A 23,649-nucleotide genomic window follows, 5' to 3' on the forward strand; every position below is an offset into this window, starting at 1 on the left:
CAATATATTCTTAGCAGATGATTCAAATTTAAGTCGCAATATTTACCCGATCTAGTACCCATTCAGCTAAAGGCTACTTTTGACAATTTTGGGAAAAGAAAAAATCATATCAAGTAATCGCAACTCTAACTGTACAGACAATGTTGATTATTAATTTGAATTAAATAATGAACCCATTTATTTAACGAAATTAGTAATATTTTATTAAATTCAAAAATTAATTTGATCTATACTTATTTGAATGTATTTATATGAAAGTCTATAAATTAAATTTGGCAAAAAAAGATTATTATTTATTAGTGCTTTTCTACACATTTATAAGCTTAATTTTTACCAGCGTTAACCATAACTAGTTAGTTCATCATCACATTAGAAGCAAAGGTGAAAATTAATAATAACATAATATAAATAGAAAAAAAAATCAAGAATGTTTACTGGTATAGTCGAAATAATGGGTATTATCGATTCCTATAAGGAATACGATGACAGTGCTGCTGGTGGACATGGTATCTCTTTAAAGATTAAGGATGCTTCGAAGATATTAGGAGATTGTCATATTGGTGATTCAATTTCTGTTAATGGTATTTGTTTGACAGTGACTGAATTTGATAACGATTCATTTAAAGTTGGCATCTCACCAGAGACTGTTAGAAGAACTAATGTCGGCTCTTGGAAGAATTGCCAAAAAGTAAATTTGGAAAGAGCGGTTTCTGTGGATGTACGATTCGGAGGACATTATGTTCAAGGCCATATAGATACAACTGCTAAAATAACATGTATTGAAAAAGAAGGTAACTCTAAGATCTTTGGATTTAAATTAAGGGATGATGAATATAATAAATTTATTGTTGAAAAAGGGTTCATTTGCATAGATGGTGCTTCATTAACAATTATTAGAATAGACAATGATGGCACTTTTTACATTAGTATGATTAAGCATACTCAAGATATAGTATCGATGCCTTTGAAAAATATTGGTGATGAAGTTAACATTGAAGTCGACCTAACTGGTAAAGTTATTGAAAAACAAATTACTAGCGTTTTGGAAGCAGAAATAGAAAAAGAGAATAGTATCTTTAAAGCCTTTGTTGAAAAAATAGTTGAAGCAAAAATGAAGGAAATTTTACAAAAATAGTATTTACTTTTATAGATGAATAAATAGATGTCGAATAAAAAATTCAGTAGATAATGAAATTTGATCTTAATTGATTTATCTTTAGTAAATATACAAATATTTTGATGATTAATGAAAATGTGGTGATATATAAATAATGCTATAAAATAGTTTCTCACTAAAAGTGATCAACTAATTTGGAACTTCAAATATTAGTGACACACCCTCATCACCAGCAGTGATTATTCTTCTTAAGTTATTATCTTTGCCTTGAAGTAGTACAAAATCCAAGACACCCATATTATGACCACAACATACGAACTTCTCCGAACCAGTTCTAGCATCATATTGGTAAACTTTACCATTTACGCATGATACAAACAGGTCTGTTTTATCGAATGTTAATCTAGTTACTGAATCTTCTAAAGTGAATTTACGTCTCACCCTCCATGTATTAATATCATATAATAGAATATCACCACACACTAAACCAATTGCTAGTAATGGGAAGTCAGTAGACCAAGAAATGGATTCAATTGATGCATCCAATTCTTCTTGATCTTCCTTTAATTCAATTACTGTAGATAAGTGTAGAACACTACCATTTGCACAATTGATAATAGCAAGAACACCGTTATTGGAACCAACAGCAACAATTGGGGTAGTGTTTTTTTTATTAGTTGGGGCGGAAGCAATAGAAACCCATGGGGCCACTACACCTTTAGTGTCTGATTGTGAAATTTTGAAAGTTTGTTGACCAGTGTAACAATTCCATCCGACGACGGTACCATTAACAGAACATGTAACCAATTCCAAAACGTTTTCGCCTTGATCAATATTAATAAATTCACCCATTGTACATTCTTCAGTGTGAACAAAACCTGACATGATTGGCTCAACAGACCCGTCTACTTCGTTAATTTGATAAACCCAAACAGAACCATTTGTAGCACCGAAAGCAAAAATACCTGGAATCACAGTGTGACATTTCAACCAAATAATTTCTTCGACTTCTTGTAAAACACTTGTTAGTTTCCATTGAGCACCACCTTTAGTAGAGGCATGGATTAAAATTTTACCGTTCATGTCACCAGTAACTAAATATTTACCATCGCTGGTAAAACCACCACTGATAACAGATTCTGTGTGATCAGTTAAAGCACCAGCAAATTTAGGTGGGTGAGAATGAGAAGTCCACAGATTTGCTACGTTATCACCACCACCACTTACTACTAATGGTAAAGTTGGGTGATGAAAAACTGTAAAGATAGAGTCAGTGTGTTTATCGAAATAACTTATCGAATTATTTGACATATCGATTTCAATAGTTTCATCTTCACGATTTCTATTTTCTTCAGTATCTAGTTGTTCTTCATCATTTTCATCATCTTCTTCCATGTGAGCTTCGTCATCCACAACTACTTCTTGATCAACTTCATTGTTGGCAATAAATTCTTCTTCTGGAGCATTTTCAATCTCCGGATTTAGTTGTTCTGGGTTATTAGATTCCATTATTAATCTTAATTATAATTTCTAAGTTGCCAATTCTAAAGGTCTCGTTTTACTTAAAGCTATAACTCTCCAAAATAAAATAAAATAAAACACACGTCCTAATCAATCCAACAGAATAGCAACTTGTTGATCATTTATATACATAGTTAAATCATAAGTTTTGATTACTTTCACCATTATAGTGCCTTTACATTATTAATGCAACTTTTGCCATCAGAGTGTATCTCATCGCAATTATTTTCACATCAGACAAAAGAAAAAATTTTATGATTAATCACGTGCAGTCATCCGGTTTTTTCAACTATGCGTATCTAACCCTCAATAAGCACAATAACTTATAAACGATTGCAATTCTGTGACAAATATATATAAGTGATTTGATGAGATTCTTTGAGATTTGGATCAATTACATTGAAGGTAATAATTAGATAGATGTTTATTAGTCGAAGTAGGCTGTAGGGACAAGTCGTTAAATTAGTCAAAGGCTTACATTGGTTGTTAATGATTCAGTACTTGTTATGTAAATGCCACCTTAAACTTAGATACTACACTCTCCTTGGCATTTGACATTTTTAAGAGGAAGTGTAGTGTAGTTTATGTGTATAATCAGTTCATTTCATAATTTAGTAGCATAAAGTGAGAAGTAAAATGCTAAGATAACTTTTTTTCTCTGATCTGAATTGATAATGATAGTAAATATGCATGTTCTTAAATTGTATGTAATTTGTACCGCGATTGTTAATTTTTTTTTAAATTTTAAATTTATAAGGGTTTAAATATATAGATAAATATGTATATAAAATATATGTTTAGATTTATAATTGTACATTGATATCGATTGAGATATATTCTGGTTGAAGTTATTTATAATAAGTTAAGGACTAGTGAAATAACTTAAAATCACAGTATTTATCATATTAATGTCAGATACTGTTGATAAACATTTAGACCAAGATATAAAGAACCAATTTAATAAAGAAGTATGTACTTGGTGCCCAGTATCCCAAATAATAGAGTTTAATCAGTGTGTGTTCGCATTACTAACAATATTCATGATGTGCTATTTAAAAATTTAAAAAGTAGCGGATACTTTTAGTTATTGGTGTCATTGGGGATAGGTGCTGCTCAAGGTAGTTTAGTTGGAGTAACATCAGGTTACGTTATTAATAATTATGTTCCAGCTTTTAAGAAATTAAGGGCACCTTTGAAAATCTTGTTTTATTCTTCTTTTCTGTTTTTAGGTGCTTTTTATGAAGCAGAGAGGCAAGTTAAAAAATTTAAGGTAAAATTAATAAATCGTGAACTTCAGAAGAGACAACGTATTTTGGATTTAGCTGCTGAAAATGGCATTTTTCTGGAGAGTGATTTGACATTTCCAGAAACTGTAACGACTTCACTAACAAAGAAATAGTAATATTCTACATAAAAATGTATAACAAAAAACATCAATGATAACATTTTATATTTAATTTTTATGACGAGATTTTAATCTTTCCAAAAGGCTAAAGTATCCAAAAATTTTTACAAAACATTAAATAATGAAGATATTTAGCAAGGAAATATTTGATGTTATAAAATTTCCACTTATTAACTGTTCTAAAAAATTATAAATATTGTTACAATTTATTGATGATAATACAGAATAGAATCTAATGATTTTATTATATTAACTAATAATCAAGTAGTTATCAACCAAAGAATATTTTAGTGATTTTCACTTGTTTAATGCATTGCTCAATTCCATTAATAATGCTTTGGAGTTGAGTTCAGTTTTATCAAAAGAATTATGCTTATTGAATTCATGTGATAACATTTCAGTTTTGCTCATTGTTAGCTCCGAAAGAGCTTTTGTTGTTGCTTCAAGTAAAATAGCGTGTGATGATAACTTATCAATTTGTGAAAAGAACTTATCCTCGAATATTTGAAATGGAAGATTCTCAGCATCACTCATCATATTTTCATCATTAGCCATTAATTCAACCTCCTTTTCTAATGCATCCCACTCTGCTTCCCAGTCTTGCGATTTTAATGTATCAGACCAATTGTCCATTTCCAGTTTATACTTATCAATTTTTGAGTCTAATAAATTTAAATTTCTTTGGTTTTCTATATTTTTAATATTTGCTATCTTTACTTTTTCCTTTTTATCTTTCCTGCTTCTTCTCTTGGCTGATTTTTTGATTTCTTTTTTTGCATTATTACCTGTTTTAATGATATCTTCGGTATCATCGAAAATGTGTTCATCAAAAGTTGAATCAATGTCGTCTCCTTCAATAGCGGAGTAATCATCATCAGAATTATCCTGCATAGTATCGTCCCAGTTTATATTTATTTTATCTTTTCTGAGATCATTCACAAATTCCTTCAAAATTGATATGGCGATAATCTTTGAATCGTCATAATTTCTGATTTCATTTTTCATTCCATTTCTGTTTCTTTTATCAGAATCATACTTTGGATCAGCTTCTTTTTCTAAATTATGTAAAGACCTTATTGAACACCAATTGAAAAGTTGTCGTATTTGTAAATCTCTACCAAATGATGAATTTCCTATATGCCTGTAAAAATCCTGTGCAGGTACATCCTTATGCGGAGATATAATTCCTAAATGTTCATCTTGCGTAAAGATTCTTGAGACACGCCTGCCTCTTTGATCAGCTATGGATTTCCTTCTATCCTTAGATTTTTGTGATAGTTGTGAATTTGGATTCATCGAATGGTACTGTGGAAATAGTTGAGGTGCTGGCATCAATCTGTTCTGAACATTTGAATCCTGAGAAAACATATAAGGCTGCTCTGGATAATAACCAGGCTGTGGGGCATAGTACATTGGTACCGAAGCCCCATTTCTCATTTGTGGGTTCTCAACATTTTCATGCATTTGAGGTGAATTATATGGTAGCATTGGATATGATGAAGATGGAACAGGATAATAGTATACATATGGAACATATGGTTGTTGTGAAGGAGTATGTGCTCCTTTAAAATTTTGAGAACTTCTTTTATCAACTCCATTGTCACTGTTAGTGTCATCTCTATTATTTTGATACTCAGGCATAGATGAGTTAAAATTCTCCATCCATTTTGCCTTTTGAATATCTTGAAAATTATCTAACCTTTCCCCTAATGTAGGTACTCCAGACTTCTGATTTGATTTGTGCCTTTTAAATTTAAAGCTATCATCTGATTCATAAGTTTTTGCTCTATTTTCAGATGAATGAGCTTCTCCTTCGTTGAATATATTTACATTGGTTGCACTTTGAGAACTACCAGAGAGTTCTTTAACCTTGTCAGATAATGGAATGGTCTCCATTCTCAATGGATAGATAGGCTTTAAATCTAATGATCTACTCTTTGGCATCAAATGTGGTTTCCAATGGCAGAAAAAGATCAGCTACTTATGAAAATAATTAAGACTTCCTTATCAAATATCTATTTTATGTTATCTCGAATGAATAGACTATAAATACATATATATATATGTCTATATTTTAAAATAATTTACAATTGACTATATTAAATCATTTGTTTACATTTTGTATTTTAAACGGTTTAATTTTGCTTTACTTAAAATTTCTAATGGGCTTCGGAAGTATACACATTCGTGTATAATGATACACATATCGTAGCACTGTAATGTAACGATACTATACATGCAATGGATAGTATATCATAATCTATCATAGTACAGTATGCTATGCTATGATATAATAAGTATACAGGGTAGTAAATGTATCCAATCATGTCTAAACTTGGCCTAAACTTACCAAAATATTACAACACAAAGCATACAACTTAAAGTCGTCTTTTTTTTCTTTCCATTCTCTTTTGTGATCCGACAAGCTGGTAGATGGTAATTTGCATAAGATGTTTCAATATTCATTTTCAGTATAATATGTTCTTCCAAATGACATCCACCATGTCCATATTCTCAACGAGTATTTATATAAGACATAGCTTCCTTATTCTTGTCCTACAATTTCGTTCATAGTTTTTTTCAATAATTCTTTCAAGTTATCCAGCTCTTGCTTGTCAATTCCTTCTTGTTCTGTTGTTTCTTCAGGAATCTGGTTTAATAACCATTTTTCTCTTATCGTTCTACTTAGCACCAATAAATCTTGAATACCTTTGATTAACTGAGTTGTTTGATTATTAACCATAAGGATACTTGTTGTAGCCGATGTAATTTTTGAGTTCTCTTGAAATTTATCCTCATTTTCTTCTAGTGTTTCATCGACCGAGGAATATTTAATCAATTCAATTAATTTAGTTGAAATCAGTTCAGTTGATTGTCCTAATCTTTCATATAAAACTTGGTTACTCATCGCTTTATAACCGTATTAATTATGTTCACTCACAAAAATAAATAAATAAATCAATCTTGATATAACTTTTATTAATTCTAGATTTTTTGTTTTTGCTTATGCAGAATACAATAGGTCTTGCACATAGCAATAATCTACATTTAATTCATATCAAAGACCATCCATTCTTTTCTATTTGTCAATACATGTTTTTTTTCAATATTTAACAGCCAAAATAACTCTCGTTATCGATTGTAATCCCGAAATTATAAAAATCTAAGAAATTAAATTAAATTTCAATATTTTTCAAAGCTTCGAGCTTCGTAACTGCTAGTCACCATAACTATTAAAATGCATTACTATATTAACACTTATATAAATTCAATTAATACTTATTTTTGATATTTTATTTGAATGCTATTTAATGTGGATAAAAATATTTTCCTTTTCCTATGTATATAACTACATATGCATTTTAAGCTTCTAAATTTTTGTTTTCTTTTTGCATTTTGCAAAGTTTTATGTTACCTATCCGACGGTTTTTCCTAAGTTAATCCCAACTGTTTTGAACATATTAATAATACCAACGTTTTCTTTTAGAACTATTCAATTGGATTATGAATAATCAATTGTTTGTTTATGCTGAAAGAATTGATTTTCCTTTACGCTTGAATTTCTTCGATTGTTTTCACTTCTTTTATTTGAGATTTTTTGATTACTTTCTTTTTCTTGGAAGCATTGATATTATTATTTGACACAAGATCTTTCTTTCGTAAAGTGCAATACTCGCATAATTCTCTTCCTTCTTCCAGTTTTCTATCTCTACCCTTATCATTATCGTTAGTTTTGATGTTACCTAATTCATCAACCTTTGACTTTATTTTATTTTTGTAGTTATTGAATTCAACAGAGGGGAAATTTTCTGTTATTGTCGCATTTTTAAATGTCTCTGTCCTTCTTGGAATATATTTATAATCGGTATATTTCAATTTATGCTCCTCCTTTTCCTTTTTCGCCAATTCATGCCAACGTTCCTTCTCTTTATCAGATAACGCTCTCCATTTTTGACCAATTTCTTTAGAAATTATAGAATTTGTCTTGAATGATCCATGAGACACTAACAAATTTTTATATTTACCAAACATTTCGCCATGCATTTGTTGCCTAAATAATATAAAAGCATTTCTAGGCCTTGGAATGTGTTTTCCAGCCTTTGTGTAGTTCCTACATCTGCAACGTTTTAATAAAACTGAATTTAGATGATCAAGTTGATTAGATTTATTCAGAGTGTCACTTTTTTTTGGTGATTCTACTAATGGGGTTTCTAGCTTAACAGAAAGTTGACTATTATCTAATAGAGGGGAGGGAAGACCTTCATTTTTATTTGGAAAACTACTGAATTCCATTGAACTTTTAATTAGCGGTCTTTGTATACTCAAAGGTTCCATTTCATAAGTTTGTTTTGTGGTGACATAATCTTTCTTAATGTTTGCTTGACCAGATATTGAACTTTGACGAAGTTTTAAAAGAGACGCCTCTGAGAAACCTGACGATAGACTAGAGTACGATCTAACAAATGGTGTACTACTTGGGTTAAATGCATGTATTTCTGGTGATGTAAGTGGTGGGATTAAAATTTTATATGTAGGATCCATGAGTGTTGAATTGTAACTAGGGTTTAGATATCTGGGACTCATGCCGTAGTTCGAACTATATGCCATTTGATGATGAATACCATTTTGTTGTAATGTAGGGTTCGAAGTCTGCCTTTCCGTAAATGACGTCAACGGCTCTGTCGTTGTAAACAATAGATCTCTTATGGGAGGTAAATTCATATTTGTTTCCATTTTTAAGAATTGTAAGTTTTTATTTGATTATGGTTTATTGATTATTGGTTGTATTCAATTGTCTCTACAAACATATTGTTATTTAAACCATGTTTAACAACAATATTAAAGCTAACACAAATAAATGAAAAAATGCTTCTATAAGATGTAAAAATGAGTCTCATACAGTATTTGGGAATTTACTGTTGATAATATTAGTTTTAATTTACTCTATATATACTATTCCAAATTAAAGTTTTAGATATATCAAAGTAAAGAAAAGCTTATTACTATTAAATTAAGAATCTGTTCAGATGTATAAGTTCCGAATATGATTACTATCATTTCTATGCCATGTATTTGTACCCATTTATCTTTTTAAACTTTCCAGTAACACTCTATGGCAGATCCTTAGTTATAATCTTAGTGAAGACAAAGAAGTCTTTAACATGAAATATCAAATGAAAGCTTTTGTCATTGCGTACTAGTTATTGTGTTCAAGATGGAGAGACACAAGTATCAATTAGATTAGTGAATTTCTGTAAAATTATATGGTTTTAAGGTTTTTGACATAAGGATGATATTTTTAATTCCACAGCGATCTATATGCCAAGTTTCATGATGAGCGTAAATAGTTATTCTAAGAAATTAGAAAAGTATCTCATACTTTAAAAATCATTCACAAACTTGCACTAATTTTTATGCAATTACTATTCTTGAGATTCTCATAACCTCAGAAAACTTTTTTTTTTTCATTCAAGATCTAGTTAAATCGAAGCTCAAAAAATGACACACACAAACAAAAGTATTTCACTTGAACGATAATGATAGTGTGAATTTTTAGTATACCTATGAAACCATGCTATTACTATTTCTATTACTGTTGTTTTCGTTATTAATATCGATTCGTTTGGGTTTTACTCCTGCGTGTCAATTATAATAATAACTTCAATATTTTGGAGAAACACTATTGAGGGACTTTGAAGCAACACACAATTTGTTCATGCTAAAACTTTATTTTAAAGAAACTTCACTACAATGAAAATAGAAATGTTCTGATGTTTATATTCTAAAATGGCAATATTTTAAAGTTTAAAAGAATTTGAAAATATGTCTCTCTTTCACTTTAAATTGAAAATTTCATATTAAAAGCATTTGTGCCCACCTTTAAGTGCTGGCAAGCGAAACAATAAGTAAAAAAAAAGGAATACGAAAAACACAGTAACATTAGTACATGCGTTTACTCAGACAACTTAGGTAGGTGTACCATTCTGATTAATTTCATTGCTTAGATAATCCATCGCTTCGTGCTGTGACATCTGTAGATATTCACTGGTATTTTTCAGTCAACGGACAACATGTAGTTTTAACGCTTGTCGTGTGCATGTCAATAAAATGAAAGACACTATAGATAAACGCACCAAGTTTTTTAAAAGTTTTTGGCGAATGCCCTCAGATATTGCTTCTAAGGAATTTCACGAGATGCTACAAAAATGTGCATATGCGTGCATTTCTCCACTTTTACATTTTAATTGGAGGCAATGAATACAAACAGATAAGAAGCGAACGACCAATTTTAGAACCGCTTTAGAGATCACTCAGGAACAATGCAAAGCGTTGAGAAAACACTAGAGAAAGACAGGTGATCACGATTTTTACGTTATTCGTCACAGAAGTAAACACAAGATATATGATAATTTTATCTTGACACATGCGGAAGTATATCACGCGGAACAATCGTGAAAGCTGGTTTTTATTATTCGTATACAGACATGTCTGTGGAGCGAAATCCTTTCACGGACAATTTTCATTCTGGTTTCGTGCTAAGTTGGTATCAGTACTTCTAATACTTTACGAAATAAGTAAATAAGTAGAAGGGTAAACATTTACGTTGTTCAAATACTATGTACGTATATATTTATTTTTCATATCTATATAATCTAAGGGTAATTGGAAACAGCATCCGGAACCCACTTCGCCACAGTACTCCCTATTTTGTTTTATTTCTTGTTTTTCCCCAAATATCATAAACCCGCGCTTGAATTAATACACACATTTTATCGTAGAACATAATATTTTGGTTTTTTTTGGATTACAGACATATGCACATGCAAGATGCAGACTTTCTTCTCTGTTTTTTTTACAGTTTCCGTTTTCGTAGTAACGATGACCACAGCCTTCGTCCGCCCTCCCGTTTATCTTCTTCCCCACTCGGTACTCTATTCTACTATCTTAACTACCTGTCACGGTTTTAAATCTGGTAACGTTTCTCGAAATCCTAATTAGGGAAAATTAGCAAAGCGTAACACCACGATCTGTACTTGCATTTATCTAGGAACTTACGCCACCCTCCTACCCTTATGCCACCCCAACTCGTATATATAGAATGCTGTCTTCTAATCCAATAGGTGTTTCTTTTCAAATTATATACACGTTACTATATATTCCTTGTTCATTGCATCCATCATTTTTACCGTTACAGGGATGGCAAATGACGTTGAATTAAGCGCCAAGAATTTCAAAAAAAAACGGTACCACAAGAACACCCACTTATAGTAACTGCCGTATGCACTATATAAAAGTTACTTAACGTCATATTTGATAGACAACTATTATTCTCCGTATTTTTCTCGTTGAAAACATGACGGATGGGCTAATCCACCATCCGGCAACCAGACCATGTTCCGTCTATTTATTGGTATGTCAAATAGTCTCATTAGTCAGGCCTAGTAAAAGCTTTATGTATTTCACAGATATAATACAATATTGGGCACACCTTGAATTAGTAAGAACGGCCCTTTCCAGTCGTTGTCAATTACCCCTCAGCCTCAGTATCAAAGATCTGTAATCAATAGCGTTAAAATTAAGCTACAAGATCTGAAAAGATAAGATCCGAGATTCTTTATAGGTTCTCGATTTTGCCGGCCCGTGATATATATAACGGTTTTTGCAAAAGAAATGGTTAATTGCACTTCAAGTCTATGTAATATTAAACTTTCTCTAATGGCTAATTCTTTTATTTGAGCAGTTAAAAACTCTGTTCTTGATGTCTAAGTACTTTTTAAAATCAATTTGATCTCCGCTTACTAGGACAAAGCAATTAGTTTTACTCTTTCTTATAAATACCTTGTCACCTAATAAATTTAAATAACAAAATAATATTTACAGACGCATTCGCTTTACTGTCGTTTTGGTTTCTTTGCTTTAATGTCAAATAACGATGCGCGGCTTATTATTATATAACCCAGCATACGTGCACAATGATATTGCGCTTTTAATACGAACGTACCCAACATATGAAAAATAAAACATCGGGATTCTAATTAGTCTTCAATTAATGTATACAGTTTGACTAATATAAATGCTTTAGCTTCAACTCGAATAAGGTTTTTAGAAGTCACTTTGAAATTTTATTAAGCTATTGTTAGTTATAACAGGTGATTATATCTTTTTTGTTGTATTCAAATTAAGAGATTGTCTGCAAATATTCACATATCTAGATTATTTAAACACTGTAATAAGGTTCATCCGTTCTTTTACATAAAAAGTAATGATTCACATGTATAGAAAGGAGGGCCTTCTTTTAAGTCGAAACCTATCTAATATAGCCTTTAAAAGAGGGATATCGAGTAGTATCCAGAGTCAGTTCACCAGCTTAACTTTGATAAAAACAACTAAACTCCCTAATCTGACAAATAGAGCATCAGTAATAAATATTCTAAATCATTCAAGATCTTTTCATGTTTCAAGTTATACAAATTTTAAAAATACCCAATATGCACTAAAACAAGATAATTCTAATGATAATTCAAATGGCGACAAGAAGAAGGATCAACAAGATAATAAGGGAAAAAATAGTAAAAAAAGTGGTCAAAATGAAGATGAACCCCCAAATATAATGAATTATTTTAAGTCAAGAGAATTTCTAAATACAATGCTGTTGAGTATAGGGTTCTCTTTCATGTTTGCAATGACATCATCAAGTGGTGACAATAATTTAAACGAGCCATTAACGTTCCAAGATTTCAAGATTAAGTATTTGGAGAAAGGTTTAGTTAAAAAAATATATGTCATAAATAAATACCTAGTAGAAGCTGAACTTATTTCGGCATTAAGCACAGGCAATAACCCAACTATTGTATCATTTACAATCGGATCTGTACCGGTGTTTGAAGAAGAAATGGAAGCAGTTCAAAACAAACTTAATATCTCCGCTAAGGATAGAATACCTATCATCTTTACAGATAGATATTCACTTTTCCATTATTTGTTCCCATTTGTCCCTACTTTAATACTCCTAGGTGGTTTATATTACATCACAAAGAAAATGAATCCAGGTGGCGCTAATCCAAACATGGGTGGCAGTGGTGGAATCTTTGGAGTTGGAAAGTCCAAGGCAAAGTTATTTAATAAAGAAACTGACATAAAAGTAGCTTTCAAGGATGTTGCTGGATGCAATGAAGCAAAACAAGAAATTATGGAATTTGTTCATTTTTTGAAAAACCCAAAGAAATATACAGACTTGGGAGCTAAAATTCCAAGAGGTGCAATTTTATCTGGTCCTCCTGGTACTGGTAAAACTTTATTAGCAAAGGCTACGGCAGGTGAGGCTGGTGTTCCTTTCCTATCTGTATCTGGTTCTGAATTTGTAGAAATGTTTGTCGGTGTTGGTGCTTCAAGAGTACGTGATCTATTCGAACAGGCTAGAACAATGGCACCTTCAATTATTTTCATTGATGAAATTGATGCTATCGGTAAAGAACGTGGTAAAGGCGGTGCCTTGGGTGGTGCAAATGATGAAAGAGAAGCAACTTTAAACCAACTTCTTGTTGAGATGGATGGTTTTCAAACTTCAGATCAAGTTATTGTCCTTGCTGGTACAAACAGGCCCGATGTTTTGGATAAAGCACTGATGAGACCTGGGAGATTTGATAGACATATTGAAATCGATCCACCTGATGTCGAAGGTAGAAAATCTATTTACCTAGTCCATCTTTCCAAATTGAATTTAGATCCTTCTTTCTTGAAAACTAAACACGACAAAGAAATGCTAGCTGGAAAGTTAGCCGCTTTAACCCCTGGGTTTGCTGGTGCAGACATTGCAAATGCGTGTAATGAGGCTGCTTTGATTGCTGCCAGATATAATGATGAATATGTTGAAATGAGACATTTTGAGCAAGCAATCGAAAGAGTTATTGCGGGCTTGGAGAAAAAATCCAGAGTTTTATCGCCTCAAGAGAAAAAGACAGTAGCATTCCACGAAGCTGGTCATGCTGTGTGTGGATGGTACCTAGAGTATGCTGATCCTTTGTTAAAGGTAAGTATAATACCTCGTGGTCAAGGTGCTTTAGGTTATGCTCAATATCTACCTGACGACCGTTATCTATATACAGAGGAACAATTTAAACATAGGATGGTTATGACATTAGGCGGTAGGGTTTCAGAAGAGTTACATTTCCCATCAGTTACCAGTGGTGCTCATGATGATTTTAATAAGGTTACTAATATGGCTAGATCAATGGTTACCGCATTAGGTATGTCACCAAAGCTTGGTTACGTATGTTATGATACTGATGCTAATCAAGGCGGCTATCAAGTAAATAAACCATTTAGTGAACAGACCGAAAGAACTATTGATTTAGAAATCAAGAGGATAATTGATGAAGCACATGAAATCTGTAAAAAGTTATTAACGGAAAATATTGAGAAGGTTGATAAAGTCGCTAATGAACTTTTAACTAAAGAATCTATAACAAGAGAGGACATGATTAGATTGTTGGGACCTAGACCTTTCCCAGAAAGAAATGCTGCATTTGAGAAGTACTTAGACCCACAAGGCGCAAACAGTCAGATTGCCAAAAATCCCAAGGATCCGGAAGGGAATATTTCTCCTGCCCCAAATTAATCTGAAAGTAGTGCATCCTTATGAATTTACTGCATACAAAACGATTAGTTTTCTTAAGTAACACATAATATTCATTATTATCGATATAAACTATATGTAAATAGGAAATTAAATTAAATATCTGATATGTTATTACTAGTTACACAATGTTTCTACCTTATATATATTATGAGGCTTCCGTACATTTATTAATTTTGTTTATTGCCAAAAATTCTTAATCAGAAAGTTTCTTCATCTATAATTAAATTTTGTGATGCTAAATTTGTGGTATCAATTTCAGTCCCCATGCTTGCTGGAGGCATTAGCCCAAGCTGTTCATTATTTCTGTCGTTATCATTAGCATTATTATTAATTACATCATTAGATGCGCTTTGATGACGCTGATCACTAGAAGTAGCGTATTTGTCCTCTATTCTACCCTCATCTCCATCATTAACTTCAAAACCTTCTTCAGTTGCATATAGAATTTTTTGAACCTTTTTGATGAACTTATATAACTCATCACTATTTGAATTAGAATTAGCATTGTAAATGCCTTCTTTTATTAAATCTTCTGTTGATTGAACAAGAATTTCAATATCTCTTAACTTTCCAAAGTAAAAGGCACGTTCTCTTTCCATTATGTCTAATGAATTTTTGTAATTAGTTAGTTCATCGTTTAAGTTAGTAATTTTCATGTGTGAGTTTGATAATTCGGTTTGCAAACTCAATAGCTGCTCACTAGAAGCTTTTCTAGATGCACCAAACGATGACACTCTACTAGAACCCATTATATTAGCAGCATTAGATGAAGCTGATAAACCATATGTGCTTTTTTTGTTTTTAATTACACCATTGTTAGATGTATTTGGAGTACTAGAAATAGTCGATTTAAATTTTCTGCGAGAATTAGGATCATAAGGGGCCTCATCTTTATTCTGAAGCCAAAATCTTTTTGTCCATTGCAGGAATTCGAGATTGTCTTGAAACCTACATTTTATTAATTTATCGACATACACAGTTTTCTCAATTTGATGCTTTGTAAAACAACTTTGTAATATTTTATAATTAGTTTGAAAATCGTATTCAGCTGTTGCGTTGAATTTAACCCTGTGCATAGGTACATCTCCGTATATAGAATCAAAAATTTGACAATATGCTGCACCTGTACCACATTCTTCAATTTTTCTATAATTTAATTGCAACAGTTCATTTAGCCAGTTCAATAGATCCGTACGTGATTCACCAATGTTGCTCATGTTTGTCAATTTAACGTATTTACTTCAAATAGAAACCTGCCTTAAATAATAGTTCTTGGATTTTTTAGTTAAACCATTTAAATTACTAAAATTTAAATAAATTATATACAATAGAAAGACTGTTTGTATATTTAAGAACTCAATACTTTCATAAATATCATTGTTTTCAATAGTAGATCTAATCGATGTGTATTTGTTGTACGCGTTATTTCAAATTTGGCAGTTTAGTAGTAAAGTTCTGAAACGCATAAAAGCAAAATTACTCTTTCTGTATATAATGACCATTAAATTGAAAGAAAATAGAAACAATGTAACAAAATGAATATATTAACGTACAGATAATTTTTAATATACAATTAAATTTATATAATTATTTTAATAAACCGAACATGACTTGAAATCTTGTAACTTGATTCTTAGAAGGTATTTACAAATTTCCATTCTTAATCAATGATCCCTCATTATACAAATCTGTTAAGGATTCTTTAAAGACAACACTAGCTTTAGCTCTTTTAATCTTCAACGTTGGGGTTATGACATCGTCTGCTATTTGCAACGGTTCAATTCCTACCTTAATATTATGCAATTTTTCGAAACCTTGGAGTGTCTTCAAGTAGGAATTTATTAGTACCAATAACTTCTTTCTCATACTGCTGTTTGTATTTAAGTTCAAAATTAGAGTTTCATCATTCCATGTCGACATCTCCGGAAACTCCTCCTTCATTAATTTATTAACTGCTTCCACATCTATACCAATTATACCAGTAAGATATGAATGCAAAGAGTCACCGTACACAAATATCTGAGTGATTAATGGACAAGATGAAAGATATATGTTCTCAATTTTTTCTGGTGCAACATATTCACCTTGGGACAACTTAAAGAAATTCTTTACACGATCAATGACGTAGAGTCTTCCCTTTTCATCAATATAAGCAATATCACCGGTCGAAAACCAACCATCTTTATCTAAAACTTCTGAAGTTTCAATTGGTTTTTTAAAATATTTAGTAAATATTTGGGGCCCACGTAACTGTAATTCGCCTTTCAGGTCCTTTTTAGCATTGTAACCCATTGATGGTACAGATTTCAGTCTACATTCGGAACTTATACCTATAGCACCACATGACCCAAAATCTCTCTCAAATGGTTCTGATAAACTAATTCCTGCAAAAGATTCAGTTAAGCCATAACCTTGTCTTATACCAATATCTAACGAACTTTTCAAAAACAACAAAGTGCTTTTAGAGATCGGAGCTGATCCTGTGACGACATAGGAGATATTTGACAAACCCAGTGATTTTCTAATTTTATCTATTAATATCCTATGGTAGACCAAATAATTAACAACAGATCTATCATGCCCGCCTCTAGCTGTAACTCTAGTTTTTTTATTACTAATAATGTTAGAAGCAACATTTTTCTGAAAACCTGATTTTTCTAGAGCATTCTTTATTCCTGTCTCAAATTTAGTTAAGATTCTTGGAACAAATGACGCAAAATCTGGTTTTAAAACCTGAAGATCCTCAACTAGTACCAAAGGATCTGGCTTATGTAAAAATCCAATTCCTACACCACGAGATAAATCATAGGCTAATATCATTCTTTGAAAGATATGTGCAAGTGGTAGAAAACATATATCGTGCAACTGTAGTCCCTTTTTATGTTCTGGTGTTTTAAATATAGAAAAAGCAAATGCAATTCCTGAAGAAATATTCCTGTGAAGCATCTCTACTCCTTTTGGGACACCGGTAGTACCTGAAGTAAACGAAATAGTATATAAATCATCTAGAGTTGGAGGAGAAATTGGGACGATACTAATTTTACCTAAATTTTCAACATCACTAAAATTGAACAATGTTATCGATTCGTTATTAATATTAGTAAATTTTCCCAAAATAGAAGAATTCAATATGTTTAACTCTTCTGCGGGAAGTTCATCCATACAAACCAAAGTATTCAAATATTTGAGATCTGGTAACATATCAATAATTTTGTAGAGATTACTCTTTGCAAAAAACAAGATTGGTGTCTCTGTTAGATTAAGAATATATTCTGAAGTTTCTGGGCCCAATGTTTCATACAATGAAGTATTTGGCAGTGAATAAAATTGACATGCAATATCTAATAAAGCCCATTCCGGTCTGTTATAAGATAAAATTGACACAATAAAATCGTTCTTTGACAATTTTTTCTTTCTTTTCGAATTTACAATAGTCATAATACCGCTAGCTAAGTCTTGAGCACGTTGATTAACTTTCTTATAAGTTTGATACGAATAAAATTCCTCTAGTTCTCCCGTTTCTGGATTAGTGGGTCTTACGCCTAAACAATCATTATCCGGGAAATTCCTCACTATGAACTGAAAATGGTCGTAAATGGTAGCCATTCCTTTTGTATCAAAACAACTGATTAAATTATCTTTTGATAATGAACTTCTAAAAGTTTTACTATATTCATTTGTGTTTTCATCCATGATGTCTAATGGATCATTGATTTGGATTGCTTGGTTCTTAAGAAATGTCTTGTAATCTGGCCAACTAGATAACGGCAATTCGTCAAATAATTGAAGATAATATTCATCTGAACCTTTTTTAAAACCATCCAAATTTTTCTTTAATCCCTTATAACTAGGATCGTTATTAATCAAGTCAACCAAACTGTAATCTTTCTTATTTTGGTTTCCCATCGTTGATATAAATCAGTGAAAAATAATTATCTTCAATGTATGATTAATTCTTCAATTTAAGTTTAGTTTCAATGGGTCATATATATATACACGTATATATATATATATTGATATTAGTGTTAGTATTATTATTAATAATTACTCTTGTTTTATTAACAACAGGTATTCAGTTATAGTAATATATAGGAGCCATCCGGTTATGACAGTATATATATTAAAAGTAACATAATCGTATCTCCAACTAATGAGAATAACAAAAGCAAATACGGCTTAGCTTTTATAACAAGATATATTATTAACTTTAAAGTCATTTCCATCAAATCTCCTCCTTAAAAACCACAAAATATAGCTTATTAGTAAATCTTTTAATGACATTAGCCGCCAGTCACGCATTTTAAATAATATTGGAAATGTCATTTACCGTTTCTCCACTTTCAATTTTCATTCTTTTTTCGCTCTTCCAAAGCGTTGGCTTGTGTTGGAGAAAATGCAGAAACAGAGTTAATACCCGAAAGTCCCCGAAAATCAAATAATAGATGGACACAATATTGTCATATATATACAATTAAGAATAATTAATGTATTTGTTTGTCTCTGTCAATTGATGATTCTAGAAGTTTGTATAACCTTATTTGAATGAAGGTTCGTAATGTTTTATTAACTTTTAGAAAATGTTAGAATATCCCAATCTTAGTGACACCAATGCTCAATGCTGGGGGATGATGGTTGTTTTTTGCTATGGGATGTTATGTTCCATATGCTAAGAGTCCTTATTTCAAATATATATATATTTGAAATGGGATATTTTGAATGTAAATAAAGTGCTGTTTTATACAGCCTTCATTTCATTTGCACTGAATTCTATCTGCAGTTGTTTATCAAAGAATATTTCTCCATTTAACGAAACTTTTGCGAGATTTGCTTGATCGACATTTTTCATTCTAATAAATGCCTGCCCTCTTTGTCTTTTTGTATTCACTGAAATTTTGATAACCTCCCCGTAGACTGAAAACAGTAGAAATAAATTTGTTCTCAAGTTTTTCGATCCTATCCCATCAGATAGATTATTAATATATAGTGTACTTTTAGGAATTGATTTTTTAGTACCTTTGGGCTTGTCCTTTGGGTGTGCCACTTGTCCGGGTGTAGTTTTTTGTTTCTTCTTAGCTGGTTCAGTCATATCTTTTTCTAATTTTGTTATGGTACCATTAATTTTTTCGACTTAAACATCTGCTAAGTCATTTATTTGACTAACATATTTATTGTGTATGTGCATATTAATATATACAATTCTTACGTTTAAGAGTAGGAAACATAAAACTCATCGCCTGTTTGATTGCAAAGTTTAACGAATTCTTCAAAAATGATAAATTAATTGAAATAATGCTGTTTACCCGGCGCGACACAATTTAACAATGAAAGTAAGTGGTAAAAACACTAACATATATGCATGTCACTGGGACAATAATGTACAATGATGCTGATTTATGTACTGTATCGTTGCTATATCTTAATAAAACTTACTATACAAACATATGATTATAAATATCTAACGCTTAATTCCTAGAGCTTTTTCTCGTGATTGTCTAATTGAACTTAGTCTCCAGGAATCTTGATCTTTTGAATACCTGTCATATAATGGTTCAATCTTGATTTTTTTTCTTGACATCGAATTTTGATTAATTTTTTTATAAAAATGTGGAGCGCACTCTAACAGCCATTGAGGTTCTATGCTAGTGACCTGTGACATATACTCTCTGGATGTCAATACCAATGAATTATAGATGACATAATCATAATCCTTCCCGTACAGTGAACTAGAAGGATGAATCGCTACTGAAGTATTACCAACAACAGTAGTGTATCCTACTTGTGAATCTCTCTTTGCTGCATTCATGAAATACCCCGAGACTAAGGTCTTACGAATTAAGTCCGGATCCCCATAACAAACAGTCATGGTTAAATTTAATTTCTTAAAAATCAATGTTATTTGTTGTTTTATATCTTTAGCTTTATTCAGATGACGGTAGTGCAAAAAATTCATTGTGCAGAAATTTTCATTGTAATTGGCTTGTTTCCATCTTATGAATACATTTAGGAGTGTTAAATGATCTCCGTATGGATGAAAAAACTTTGCCTTCTTCTGATCGGCCTCTTGTTGCTTTTCCTTAGGTCTATAGAACACATTTTGTACTGATAACATTGAAATTATAGTAATAATATCATCAGAACATCCATTCTTAACAGATGAAAGCAATGTTCTAGATAAAGCAGGTTCCATAGGAAACTGAGACATCCTATGACCTAATGAAGTTAATTTCCCTTCTGTGTCTAAAGCTTGTAAATGATACAGTTCTTCTAAAGCAGATATTAAAATGTGTTTTGGAGGAGGGTCCATGAAATCAAATTCTAATAAGTTTTCAATCCCCATGCTTTTAAGCATCAGAATTGTATGTGATAAATTTTGCCTCTGAATTTCAGGCGTTGTCGTGGAACTCATTTCATGATAAAATGCCGATTCTGTATATAATCTATAACATTTACCTGGTCCAGTTCTACCTGCTCTACCTTTTCTTTGATTTGCTTGTGCTTGGGAAATAGGTGATACCACTAATTGTTCTATACCAACTTTTGGATTATAAATATTGATTTTCGAAAACCCCGGATCAATGACATAATAAATACCATCTATAGTAATAGATGTTTCTGCAATATTAGTGGCAAAAACAACTTTTCTGCTTCCTTTTGGTGTTGACTCAAAAATTTTTGATTGCAACTCACTAGGTAACGCAGAATAAATGGGCAGAATAATCAAATCCCCTATTGCATCACCTAGTTCTTTGACCCTGGAATATAGAATCTCACAGCATGTATCAATTTCTTCTTGACCAGTTAGAAAAACTAAAATATCTCCAGGACCTTCATTTATATGAATTTGCATTACTGTGTCCAACGATGATTCGATATAATCCATATTTGGTGCATCATAGTAAAGGACTTCTACAGGGAAAGTCTTCCCTGGAATAGTTATAACTGGACAATTATCAAAATATTCAGAAAATTTCATTGAATCCAGGGTAGCAGATGTGATTACAACCTTAAGATCCGGTCGCTTTTTAACAGCATCCTTAAGCAGTGCAAACAAGACATCTGTTGCAACTGTTCTTTCATGTGCTTCATCAAGCAAAATAACGGAATACTTGGACATCAATGGATCAGTCAATGCCTCAATTTGTAAAATACCGTCTGTCATGTATTTAATTTTTGTTTTTGGTGAACTGACATCCTCAAATCTAATAGTATATCCTACTTCGTCACCCAATCTACAACCATATTCCTCTGCAACTCTAGTTGCTACAGAAACTGCTGCTACCCTACGGGGCTGAGTACATCCAATTATACCATGATCAGCAAACCCATCTTCGTTTAAATACTGTGTAATTTGAGTTGTTTTACCAGACCCTGTCTCACCAACAATAACCAAAAATTGATTATTTCGAATTGCATGAATCAATTCGGATCTCATTTTAAATACAGGTAGAGATTGTCTTTGTACACTAATGGGCTTTGATGACCTTTTACCATATCTGATTTTCTTCCCCATTCTATTTCTTTCCCATTCAGTTAACACCATTTTCTCCTTCAAATCTTTTATTTTTCTTCTGATTTCTTCGGGATCTTTATTGGGATCATCCATATTAATGTAAGATCGTAATTCCTGCTCCAACGCTTTTTTTTTAAACTTTTGATCTCTATGCTCCCTCATTAATTGAGACTCACCCATTGCTATTCTTCTCATCGAACCTTTAGGGACATTGTTGATTTTAGGCATTTCAAACTTTTTCGAAATATTCTTAGTTTCATTTTTCAAAAATGCAGGTTTCCAGTTATGATTTAACTCAATTTCGACAGGTTCATCCTCGTCGACTTGCGAGTTCACTTGTTTATCGGGATTCTGTACAGATGTTACGTCTTTCTGTCTATAGTGCTTATCAACTTGGACTTTTGTCTCAAGTTTCAATTCTGGATAGTCATCAATAGAGGCAGCTCCACTAGCAATAAGTTGTTGTATTTCCCATCTTTCTGGAGATGTTAGTTTTCTTCGTCTAATATTTTCTTTTTTATGTTCCTTGCTCCTTCCTCTTTCATCTTGACCAATATTTGCTTCGTTAATAATTTCTTTCCCCGATTGCTGGTCAATATTCTTCATGCTTAATGAAATTTTACCATTTTCATGAATTGTTATTATTTTTACCCATACCATGTCACCAGTTTTAACTAAATCATTCGGTGTACCTATTTTCTCGTTACTCATCTCAGAGATATGGAGTAACCCATCTTTATTCTCAGATTGAGATGTCTTTATATTTATAAAGCATCCAAAGCTTGTAATTTTTCGTACTCTTCCTTTCAATATACCATTAACCTTTATATCTTGAGGTTGTTGCTTCTTACTTAAAAATGGATTGAACTTTACCTCTGACACTGTGTTTTTGTTTTTTGATAAATCACCCCATTTTATATGTGTTATATTATTTTCTATTGTATTAGATTTTGGTTCCTTTAACTTAAATAAACTCTTGATATTTTGTGTAGAAATTCCAACATCAAGATCATTCATTTTTTTCTCAAAACTTTCATAATCTTTAGAAGTATTCATAATATCTAAGATGAAGTTCGTAACATAAATATCATTTATACCGATTTCTCTTTGTAAAATATCATTTATTCTATCATTAATTGTAGTTTGTTTTCCAGAATCTGTGTAATTAACAAGGGACTGTTGAGTTCTATCATTATTTTCTACAGGTATGCTATGAACTTCATTTAAAAGGTTATACAGTTTATTTATATTCTCCAAAGAAAGGCCAACATCTAAGTTCTTTATCTTTTTTTGAAATTCTTCCAAAGTTTCACTGTTTCCATTAATATTTTTGATAAAATTTATTACAGTATCATCATCAGTTCCCAATATCTTTATAATATTTTCCTTTTGCATAGACATGATTCTTGCTCAGCTACAAAATAAAAAATATACTGATTAGGACTTATCTATCTTGA

At 31.6% G+C, this 23,649-nt stretch overlaps 10 protein-coding genes across 10 annotated transcripts; 2 read left to right on the forward strand and 8 right to left on the reverse strand.

The window, feature by feature from the left end:
- Positions 1-427: 427 nt before the first annotated feature.
- Positions 428-1,135, forward strand: RIB5 (riboflavin synthase; the record flags this gene model as incomplete). The annotated part of the gene is made up of 1 exon (XM_003684689.1): positions 428-1,135. The coding sequence occupies one exon, from the start codon at positions 428-430 to the stop codon at positions 1,133-1,135; it is 708 nt and encodes a 235-aa protein (XP_003684737.1).
- Positions 1,136-1,306: 171 nt separating this feature from the next.
- SQT1 (Sqt1p) lies at positions 1,307-2,626 on the reverse strand (the record flags this gene model as incomplete). The annotated part of the gene is made up of 1 exon (XM_003684690.1): positions 1,307-2,626. One exon carries the CDS (start codon positions 2,624-2,626, stop codon positions 1,307-1,309), a length of 1,320 nt encoding a protein of 439 aa, XP_003684738.1.
- Positions 2,627-4,340: 1,714 nt separating this feature from the next.
- On the reverse strand, positions 4,341-5,987 carry DSN1 (MIND complex subunit DSN1; the record flags this gene model as incomplete). Its single annotated transcript, XM_003684691.1, has 1 exon — positions 4,341-5,987. The coding sequence occupies one exon, from the start codon at positions 5,985-5,987 to the stop codon at positions 4,341-4,343; it is 1,647 nt and encodes a 548-aa protein (XP_003684739.1).
- A 601-nt stretch (positions 5,988-6,588) lies between these two features.
- On the reverse strand, positions 6,589-6,951 carry SRB6 (Srb6p; the record flags this gene model as incomplete). Its single annotated transcript, XM_003684692.1, has 1 exon — positions 6,589-6,951. One exon carries the CDS (start codon positions 6,949-6,951, stop codon positions 6,589-6,591), a length of 363 nt encoding a protein of 120 aa, XP_003684740.1.
- A 641-nt stretch (positions 6,952-7,592) lies between these two features.
- Positions 7,593-8,777, reverse strand: TPHA0C01510 (HMG-box domain-containing protein; the record flags this gene model as incomplete). Its single annotated transcript, XM_003684693.1, has 1 exon — positions 7,593-8,777. One exon carries the CDS (start codon positions 8,775-8,777, stop codon positions 7,593-7,595), a length of 1,185 nt encoding a protein of 394 aa, XP_003684741.1.
- Positions 8,778-12,306: 3,529 nt separating this feature from the next.
- AFG3 (AAA family ATPase AFG3) lies at positions 12,307-14,661 on the forward strand (the record flags this gene model as incomplete). The annotated part of the gene is made up of 1 exon (XM_003684694.1): positions 12,307-14,661. The coding sequence occupies one exon, from the start codon at positions 12,307-12,309 to the stop codon at positions 14,659-14,661; it is 2,355 nt and encodes a 784-aa protein (XP_003684742.1).
- Positions 14,662-14,879: 218 nt separating this feature from the next.
- Positions 14,880-15,899, reverse strand: BIM1 (microtubule-binding protein BIM1; the record flags this gene model as incomplete). The annotated part of the gene is made up of 1 exon (XM_003684695.1): positions 14,880-15,899. The coding sequence occupies one exon, from the start codon at positions 15,897-15,899 to the stop codon at positions 14,880-14,882; it is 1,020 nt and encodes a 339-aa protein (XP_003684743.1).
- Positions 15,900-16,326: 427 nt separating this feature from the next.
- On the reverse strand, positions 16,327-18,588 carry FAA2 (medium-chain fatty acid-CoA ligase FAA2; the record flags this gene model as incomplete). The annotated part of the gene is made up of 1 exon (XM_003684696.1): positions 16,327-18,588. One exon carries the CDS (start codon positions 18,586-18,588, stop codon positions 16,327-16,329), a length of 2,262 nt encoding a protein of 753 aa, XP_003684744.1.
- An 829-nt stretch (positions 18,589-19,417) lies between these two features.
- Positions 19,418-19,768, reverse strand: MSL1 (U2 snRNP complex subunit MSL1; the record flags this gene model as incomplete). The annotated part of the gene is made up of 1 exon (XM_003684697.1): positions 19,418-19,768. One exon carries the CDS (start codon positions 19,766-19,768, stop codon positions 19,418-19,420), a length of 351 nt encoding a protein of 116 aa, XP_003684745.1.
- Positions 19,769-20,137: 369 nt separating this feature from the next.
- Positions 20,138-23,593, reverse strand: PRP22 (DEAH-box ATP-dependent RNA helicase PRP22; the record flags this gene model as incomplete). Its single annotated transcript, XM_003684698.1, has 1 exon — positions 20,138-23,593. The coding sequence occupies one exon, from the start codon at positions 23,591-23,593 to the stop codon at positions 20,138-20,140; it is 3,456 nt and encodes a 1,151-aa protein (XP_003684746.1).
- Between the last annotated feature and the right edge of the window lie 56 nt (positions 23,594-23,649).

The sequence above is a fragment of the Tetrapisispora phaffii genome, chromosome 3 (genome assembly GCF_000236905.1).
Source record: "Tetrapisispora phaffii CBS 4417 chromosome 3, complete genome".
Taxonomy (NCBI): domain Eukaryota; kingdom Fungi; phylum Ascomycota; class Saccharomycetes; order Saccharomycetales; family Saccharomycetaceae; genus Tetrapisispora; species Tetrapisispora phaffii.